This window comes from Nicotiana attenuata, chromosome 4, assembly GCF_001879085.1.
Source record: "Nicotiana attenuata strain UT chromosome 4, NIATTr2, whole genome shotgun sequence".
NCBI lineage: Eukaryota > Viridiplantae > Streptophyta > Magnoliopsida > Solanales > Solanaceae > Nicotiana > Nicotiana attenuata.
This window is the reverse complement of record NC_031992.1, coordinates 1,254,936-1,264,938: the sequence shown is the minus strand read 5'-3', so window position 1 is coordinate 1,264,938 and position 10,003 is coordinate 1,254,936. Positions and strand designations below refer to the sequence as shown.

General features: G+C 37.1%; 2 protein-coding genes across 2 annotated transcripts in view; both read right to left on the bottom strand.

Annotated features, from left to right (window-relative positions):
- Positions 4,367–5,839, bottom strand: LOC109225026 (glycosyltransferase family 92 protein Os08g0121900-like). Its single transcript, XM_019389617.1, has one exon. The coding sequence runs from the start codon at positions 5,837–5,839 to the stop codon at positions 4,367–4,369; it is 1,473 nt and encodes a 490-aa protein (XP_019245162.1).
- Positions 8,489–10,003, bottom strand: part of LOC109224799 — a 5,264-nt gene continuing 3,749 nt past the window's right edge. Inside the window, exon 9 of the mRNA XM_019389329.1 lies at positions 8,489–9,719. Within this exon, the coding sequence (XP_019244874.1) occupies positions 8,850–9,719 (870 nt within the window). The 3' untranslated portion in view covers positions 8,489–8,849. The remainder of the gene's footprint in view (positions 9,720–10,003) is intronic.

The following is a 10,003-nucleotide window of genomic DNA, read 5'->3' as shown; positions in this document are numbered from 1 at the left end:
AGTATTTGCTCACATTGCATGTTGTTCATTTTTTAGTTAGAATTGATATATTAGTTTTGTCAAACATTTGAATAATGTTATGACATTATATTTGTAAATATTAATTTATTTATCAAACATGAATTCCATGATACTCTTACAAAACGTATATTTTTTATTTTTGTAAGTATCTAAACTAAATATTATTAATTTAAAAAATATATATAAATTATTTTTACAATATTAGTTATAAATATATGATTACTAAATTAATGTATATTCACGAAAAAATATACATCTTAAATACAAAATATAATACCATTTATACTAATTATAAAAATTTATATGCATATATTTATTATATTAACTTTTAAGTTTTGATAATTACTGTCACGACCCATTTTCACAACAGGTCATGAGGGCGCCTGACACCCTTGACAGGCAAGCCAATTGCGAAAATAATTCTAAAATATTTACATTGCTTTTAATTAGAATAAGTGAAATAAACACTCAATTTGGAATTTAAACCAGAAGAGCTGAATACTGTAATAATAAAATTACACAACCCCAAAATAATCGTCTACGAAAATGTATGCCAGAACCTGGTGTCACAAGCTACGGGCAACTAGTAGAATATACATCCAAAAGAATATCACACTACCCTACTGTCTGGATCCAAATAGACAGAAAATAATAATACAAAGAAAGACTTCTTTGGCTGAGGATCGACATGGAGGGAAAGCAGCTCACCGTAGAAGTCCCAAATCCGCTCACGAATGCGCACCAGAGTGATAACCAGATCCACCTGCCTCAGACCCTGTACAGTTAAGTACAGAAGCGTAGCATGAGTACATAAACAATATGTACCCAATAAGTATCCCGTCTAATCTCGAAGAAGTAGAGACGAGAGGTCGACTCGATACTTACTAAGGTCAAGTAAAATGAGAAGAATTTATAATAAGCAGTAATAACTCAGTTTATAGGAATTAGCAAGTACAAAACATCAATTCTTCCTTTAAGTTGTCATTACGAGTGTCCATCTATACATGAAAGAAAATATGAGGCCTAACCCACATAAAAAGGGTCACATAAGTCATGCGCATATAATCACTGAGGAACGTACGGCCCGATCCAGCATAAAAATAGTAAATTGTGCACTGCCGAGGGTCGAACGGCTCGAACCATAGATGCATCTATTACCCCGCTCGCGAATCAACCGTGCGACGCGGTCAAATAGAAATAAACTCATTGCCACGCAATAACAACAATCACTACACATATTAGGGTGACCGTGCATAGAAATGCCAATTATTTCCTTTTAAGAACCAAATAGGTTAAGGGTCGTTTTCTAATTTCATTCTTCTTATCACAAGAGTTCATTAAATCCCAGATAATCAACTATACTAGAATATCACGTAAAGCATGCTCATGGCTCCTAAACTACCCGAACTTAGCATAATAGTCGCTACGCACGGACTCTCGTCACCTAGTACGTGCGTAGCCCCCAAATACAACAACAAATAATTCAATTATTATACCTATGGGGACAATTCCCTCTTACAAGGTTAGAAAGGAGACTCACCTCGTTCCAAAGCGCACTTCCAATATCAAGAACAAGCCCAAGCCCTTAATTCGGAGCCGAACGATCACAAACTAGTTAAAATAAGTAAGAACTAGTCAATAAAGGCTTACAAGGTCGAATTCTAACTATTTAAGTAATTTCCCAACCTTTTCCACGAGTTTCCTAAATTCCAACCCCGAGCCCACGTGCCCGGGTTCCGATATTTTTCAAAGGAAATTGTTCTCTACAACCTAAGGATCAATAATATATCATTTCTAGCTCATTACATAGCAAATTACATGATTAAATCTTAGTTTTATTGAAACCCTAGGTCTAGCTCTAACTCTTTGATTTTATCTAATTTTTAGTGTTTAATCTACCTAATATACATGTATTTAAACTAAGGATGAATAGGGACTACTTACCTTACAATGCTATGTTGAAACCCTCTCTTTGGAAGCACCAAAATCGCCCAAGTGTGGAGTTGTGTATGGAATAAATGACTTTGAGTTCGGATTAAATGAACTCTCTGCCCCCCAGCGATTTCCGCTTCTGCGGTACCATGACCGCTTCTGCGGAAGTCGCCTCTGCGGAAAAAGGTCCGCTTTTGCGAAAATGGCCCAAGAAGCCTGGACCGCTTCGGCGGTCAGGTGCCCGCTTATACGGGTCCGCTTCTGCGGATGTCGAGCCGCTTCTGCGGATTTGGGCCTGCGGAGCTGGACCGCTTTTGCGGTCTGGGGGCCGCTTAAGCGGGACCGCTTCTGCGGTCTCTGGGCCGCTTATGCGGTTTCCCCTTGGCCTGGCCCTTTTCGCTTTTGCGATGTGCTGACCGCATCTGCGGTCCAAGAACCGCAGATGCGGTTATAACAGAAGCAACAACTGAAGGTTGTTTTTCTTAAATTTTCTACTTCGCTCGAACCTCGCTCGTTTGACGCTCGGGGCTCCCGAGCCCCGCCCGAACATACCAACAAGTTTGAAATCACGAGGCGGACCTACTCGAACCCTCGGAACTCTCAAAACAACGCTAAATCTTAGAATCACCCCCTAAAACCAAATGAATCAAACTATTGAATCTTAAAGTTCTTAATTCTCCTCTAACGGGTCAAAACGCCGTTAAACCACTCGGATTGAGACCAAATTTTACGGGCAAGTCTTAAACAACATTACGGACCTGTACCAAGCTTCGGAACCAAAATCCGAGCCCGATACCTAGGGAATCAATGATTACTTAGTTTCTTTAATTCCTTAAAACTTCAATTAAACAATTTTAGATAAAAAATCATTACTCGGGCTAGGGACCTCGGAATTCGATTCCGGACATACGCCCAGGTCCCATATTTTTCCACGGACCCTCAGAAATTGCCAAATCACGAATCCGGGACCGTTTTTCCAAAATGTTAACCGAAGTCAAACTTGGTCTTTTTAAGAAAATCTTAAAGAAGCAAATGGGCATATTTTTACTCAAACTCTTCCAACTCCCAAATCGATCGCCCCCGCAAGTCGTAAATTAGTTAAAGTAAGTACGAGAGGCTTTATTTAGGGGAACAGGGTTCGAAAAGGTAAAACGACCGGTCAGGTCATTACAATTACTTAATTTAAAATTTAATCTAACTGTGTAATTACACTTGTGCAACCAAACAGTAAACTTGTAATTACACTGTAATTACACTATGACAAAAAACAGGTCGTCGTAATTACACAACTGTGTAATTACTAGGCTTTGTAATTACTACCCTAGTAATTACACCAATTCCAATTACAGGGTAGCTTTCCAAACAGACTCTTAATTCAACTCATAACATAATCATTATCAAAAGTGCACGATGCAAGGAGTAAAAATGCTCGCAAAAGTTGCAATAATTAATCAATTAATAAGAACAAATAAAATAAAGTAAACTGGAGAAGCCCTGGACCTAGCACATATTCCAATTCATTTATTGCTCTATGGATTTTCCATTTTTCCTATTTATCGAGTTTCATGATGTCGCTTGTTCCATCGGCGACATACTCGTAATTTTACGTCAATACGTAGATCATACAGCATAAGTATTCATTTTTTACGTTTTTAGTTTAAAAAAAATCAATTACGTATGCATTGTGTGTGCGAATGGAAAAGAAACTAATGCACGCTTCTTGTTTTTCTAAACATCAAATATCTTAAAATAACTTCATTAATTCGTCACCCAAAAAAAACTACATTTAGTATTTTCGAAGAAATAAGGATTCTTTCCTATCTATCCCACTAACTTCAACTAAACAAATACTCTCTCCGGTCCAAAATAAGTGATTTTTTGGCCTTCTTTTTGTGGTCTAAAATAAGTGATTTTTCCAGATTTCAAGAATGAATTAATTATTTTTTTCCTACATTGCCCTTGGAGTAAATAGTGTTGGAGTATGTGTTAGGAGTGTTTATGTGGAAAGATAATACTGGTTAATATGGTCAATTTGATTGCTAATTAATGTTAAAAGGTGAATTTCTTAATCTGTGTGAAAACAGCTGAAAAATCACTTATTTTGGACCGGAGGGAGTATATATCAACCTACACCAAAAGAATCGGTAGCCTGGTGCACAAAGTATCATGTATTCAGATAGGGTCTAGGGTCCGGTGAAGAATCGCACTCCTAGAGGTATGATTTAGATAGTCTACCCTAATGCATGAACAAAAATCGCAAAGATAAAGAAATTAAGCGTGAGAGAAAATCTCAATGAATCAAAGAAAAACTATTGTTCTCTATTACCTTCTAATATCTAGTCGGACGTATTTGTAACAGCTCAACCACTAGTAATATTGTCTATTCTGAGTAGCTGCACGACTTTAAAACGCGTCAATTTCCTGAATAGTTCATCTTTGCCAAGGCAAACCATCTCCATGTCAAATCTTTTAAACCATTATCATACACCTCACAGAACTTCCTCTGCCACCCTTTAGGCTCAACAGGACTATATCCTAACCCGGGAGCTCGATCATTCGAACCAAGGTTCAATGGTTTAGTCCAATCCACAACATAAGCTGACACCCTTCTCCTAAATTTAGCCTTAAATTCAGGCCAAGCTTGATATTTATAATGATTCACCACCATTTCAAGAACATTCAGTTTCTTCACATTGTACCCTGGCTTCAACTTAAAATGATGTATCACATTAAGCAAAGAATAATCCACAGCATCCAAAAATACTACAGACTTGTGTCTATTCTCCATTTTTCTCCTACAATTATACCCTTGTACCACTCCCTTTGCTGGATGTACCTTCTGTTTCGACGGTCCAAATTCATAACAAGGGATGCTAATTTGTGCAACATTTTTCATGGTCGATTTTCTAGATCCCACTTGTGCGATTACACTGAGTATGTTGTTGTTGTTCACAGTCGATATTCCTTCTGAACTCGGTAATATAGAAGGTAATAGTAATTTTGATGGTTGAGTTAAATTTGACCAAGATGGAGAGTACACAAATTCATCTACATCAATGTACATAATCCATGAACATGAATCCTTAGCAAAAATTGCACTATGGGAAAAACCAGCTTCTTGCGTTTTTGGCCATAGCCAAAAATAAGTTTGCACATTATAGCCTTCTTCAACTAGCTCCTCAACAACTGTGGCTAAATCATCATCACTTCCATTATCATATAATATAAATTTTTCAACTCCAATTTTAGAATGGTATAAAACCCATTCTCTTAAGAATTTAGCCACGTTGTACACCATAGTGCAAAAACAGAGGTTAGCTTTTTCAGGGCTAGCAAGTTTCCGTTGTGGCGAATAATAGGCTACTGTAGGGACCACAATAGGAGTGGGTCCTACAATTTCAATTGACACTTTGATTGGCTTATTAACGGCGAAATCCGGCCGTGTACAACGGAAAACTTCTTGTACTGAACTTGCCACGGCGGTTTTAACGCCGTCGCCGAAAATACAGGTGAATTCTGTGGGTTCTCTGTTAATGCCTTGATGATTGTTTAACCCTTTGACGAATAAAACGACGTCGTCATCAGTTGTGAGAGAGTCGTAGACGAGAAAACTCCACCGTAACAGCTCCGGCGAAGGTGAATTCCGATAAGAAACATTAGCAGAAGAGCTCGTCAAAATGGGTTGCGTAAACGGCAATCTCCGACGAGCCCGGCTAGGAAGTTTGCAGTTGAAAATGGACCGGACCGGAAATGGAAGCTCACCGGCGGGAACAGCCGGAGATTCCTCTCCGGTATCAAAACCACAGAGAAAACTAGAATTATTATAATGGGTTTGTAGAGGGGAAAAATCAGGTGAAACGATGACGTAGACTTCCCAATCCGGCATGAGAATGGAGACAGAGGGAATTATAGGGAATTTTCGAGAAGGGGTATTAGGGGAAGAAAAATTTTCATGAAAAAGAAAATTGGGTGTGGTGGATTTGATAGTAGTATTGTGAGGATTAATAATATCGTCGTGATATGCAGAGAAATCATGGCGAAGAAAATGGTGATAGAGAGTAGCGAAGAAGAGGAAGCAAGTGAAAATGTAAAGGAAGCTGGAGCGAATTACTTTTCGGGCCATAGTTTGTTAATGATGAAAATGATGGTAGGATTTTATAATGGAAGAATATATAGTAAAGTATTTATTAAATACATTAATAATGGAGGAATATGTGTTTATATACTTGAGTATAAGTTGATGAACTCGATTAAGTTACCAACATTCCTTTTTAGGTTAGTAATCTCTTTTGAATTCAAAGTTCTAAGAGTTGCAGAATGGTATTTATTGAGGGGTCTTTTTCTTTTCTTGATATGTAATTCAACATATCACATAATCTGTCTTTAGAGGCAAACCCAGAATTTAAAGGTCGGAATATATTTTTAGATTCATTCAAAATCTGTTTTGTATATAGGGTGTCCACTACTAATATATCACTATTTTTTAAAATTATATACATGTATATATAAAAAAATTGCTAAACTTTACGGGTGACGTTGATCTCTCTCGATAATATGTATGTCTCACTTAACCATTGGTTACTGAGCTCCTGTTTGGACATGGATTTTGGCTATTTCATGAAATTTGATTAAAAGTTGGTTTAGAATAGTTTGAAATTTTTTTATCCACTCACAAAACTTCAATATTTTGTTTGGCATAATAATCGCAAGAACAAGCAACATAAAAGAATTCGTAAAGAACATTCTAGTTCTTTAATATTTACCCATGTGAATTCTCTTTTATTTTTGCACATCATGCTTAAAGTAATAGGGCTAAATTAATTATGCCAACCTCCGGATGAATTATCAATATGATAAACTTCAAGTTTACACCATGCGTTTGTAATTATCAATAAACTCCAAATTTATTATGTATATCAATAAACTTCTATTTTATTGTGGCATTCTTTTATTCATATAGTAAAAACTGGAGAATAAAGCGGGTAACTGTTCACATACATATTACCCCACTACAAGCTATAGCAATGGAAGATATTAAATCTTTTCTTTATTTATACTCTCATATAACCAACCGCTTTCGCGAATACTTTAGAAACTCAATAAGTTGCTTTCAGACACCATAATACCTTATTGATAATCAATTTTATTTTTCCAAAATAGTATAATTGGCTCTTCCAGAACTCTTTAATTTTGTACCACCACATATTCATCAACATCCATGTGATGAAAATCTCTTTCAAGGAGAAAGTTATATCATTATGGTCATGGTCAAAATCATTATAGGCAAGAATGTTGTTTCTATTTGCCCTATAATAATAATATTGCAATAATATTTTGGCATAATCACAATAGGTACGTGATCAATGACCATTTATGCCATAATAATGAAACTATTTTCTTATTTCATCTCAAACCTCTTAGTAGAGGTTAGTGTGGTATATTCACTACCACTAGCACATTCATATTATTACAAGAATGAATATGTATTCATAAATCACATGTCATGAATGGACCATAATCATCTATATGTGCTTTACAAAATATCATGTCAAATTGATGACAAACATTACTTTCACAGAGTGAAGGGTTATTCTGAGAGTCCTTATTGTTCTAATTGCCACAATTATGACGATTATAATTTCGTCTATTGCCACGTCCATATCCATTGATACCTTCACGGTAATAGTTTTGTCTTCTTTCAAACTTATCACATATTCCTACGACATTCTCTTAAGGAGATGAAAATGAAGCAAATTCAATGGGACAAGTTTCCACTTCTTGTGCTCACAATCATGCATAAATTTGATCATGGCAAGACATAAAAATTTTACCACTTCGGGTGGTTATAATTTCTTACAAACTCCATTAGAGTTATAATTAAAATTTGTTGTCTTTGCTTGTATTTAAAATCAAATTATAGAATGTCAAGAATTTAAAAGTGAAAAACAAGGTAAAATACTTACCTTAAATCCAGAATTTGTTCCCGAGGGGATTTCATGGAGCAATTGACAATCATTATGCTCAATATTATGTATAAGTTGAGCACCATACACGTATCCCAAAGCCTCTACTTAATCGGTTAGAATCTCGTGCTGATAACGTCTTATGAAACAATAAAAGAAGAAAAAGAGTATTGGAGAGAAAAGTAGAGGGGGAATTCTTATTGATTTGGGATGAATTACAATGCAATAAAACACCTCTATTTATAGGGGAAAAAGTGACTTAGTCCCCAAATAACGAACCCTAAAATCTCTCTAAAATAGAGACATTCATCTTAAATACAAATCTATTTATAACAATGCTTTTATTGTTATTAACTTGTCATTAAATACCATATCAGAAACTATGTACTAGTAGTATTTAAGTTCTAAAAATCTTGATTTGGAAAAACAATTAATGGGGTCTGAGAAGGATAGAATGCCGGATACTTTACCCCTTCCTTGTGTGAGGTAAATAGGCTATTTCCGATAAAGCCTCAGCTCAACAAAAACTACTACTATTTTGAGTAACATGATTCAATAAATGATACTTAACAGAAAAAGAAAAAAGAAAACTTGTTTCCTTTATGAACAAATTAAAAATGTACAAGGACTAATGTCTGTCCAAGGAGCGAGCAGCCCCCATGGAATGGAGTTTTAGTGTTATCTCAATTGTAGAATCTATTCGACAGTTGGAGAACTACCCCCACACTATTCCACTTGTTCTATCTTGGATCATGGTTTCAAAATTTCAAATCTTACATCAGAAATTTCCTAGCTTTACTCTAAAAAATTGGAAACATAATCTGTACAAACTTTTTCCTGAAGTTCCTAATACAATGAAGCCCTCATTCCAGGTCACTGTCAATCGTAGCGACCTGTGTTTTCTGGTTCACAACCAACAGGGCTTAACAAAAATTAGAGTTGTAACGCTAAATCTGGCTGCTGTGAGGGACCGATTTGCAAACTAGCGCTAGGGGAGCCCGGAGGCTGAACTATTACATTCAGGTCAGGGGGAACTGACATTTTGCTCCACTGCTGACCCGAAGATGCAGGCCATGATTCACCGGAAACCCTCCCATTCTGTTCTGTACAAAATTCAGGATTTTTACCTTGTGGTAATGAATTTCCAGAATACAATGTTGCCCAGCTTTCTAACAACTTGTTTTCTGCTGAAGTGACATGGTTAGAAAGTGCAGGATGAAAAGATGGATTATCTCTTACAGGAAGCGTTCCAAGCACTTGATTAGGCCTAGATGCCTCTTGTAGGCCTGACTGTCCTTTACACATGGAAAACCTTGACAACTCCGCCTGCTGCGACGGCTCATGCCCAAACATGCCATTGAAACCATTTCTTGGCTGAAGGAGAGCTTTCTGCGGAGCTGGGCAGGAGGTAGACACAGGATTTGCCCACGAAAATCCCCCATCACCAGAACCCTGTCTGGTTGGCTCATTTTGACTATTCAATCTCTTGACAGCTTCAAAGATTTCGGCAGAAGGCTTGCACATTACAGCAGAACTTAATCCAGGAGGTGACGGTGTAACGGGTCTACTAGAATGGTGATCAGCTGCCGAGCTATCTAACAATGATTTCTGGATCTCAGCTGAAGAAGTCGATGGCTCTATTGGACCTCCACCATCTCCCACCCATCCAGGACCAAACTTTACTCCAGCAGGCAAAATATGATCCAACTTCTTAGAAGCCACTTTCCAAACAACAGGCCCGAGATTTGCAGCAAATCTAGCAAGGCTTCTCGCATAAGCATGCTGCTCGAAGTGAATACCAACCTGTAGTTATAATCAGATGACACTGTTGGTCTTGGTAAAGTAAGACAAATGTAACATCTCAGCATGCATAAGGGTTGGGTTGGCGGGCAGGGTTTTCTTTTCAATTGTTGGGGGGGGGGGTAGGGGGGGGTAGGGGTAGGGTAGTAGGGAGTAGTGAGTAAAAACGAGAGACACAAAAGAACTAAGTAAGAAATTCGAGGACGAAGAAATTAGGTTAAGTAATTAGGTCAAAACCCGTAGTCACACCAGATACAAGTAGTGGTAATCTTAGTAAGTTGTTTAAC

Excerpts from the sequence above, each read along its gene's own strand:
- LOC109225026 (XM_019389617.1), bottom strand. The coding sequence starts at position 5,839 with ATGCCGGATTGGGAAGTCTACGTCATCGTTTCACCTGATTTTTCCCCT.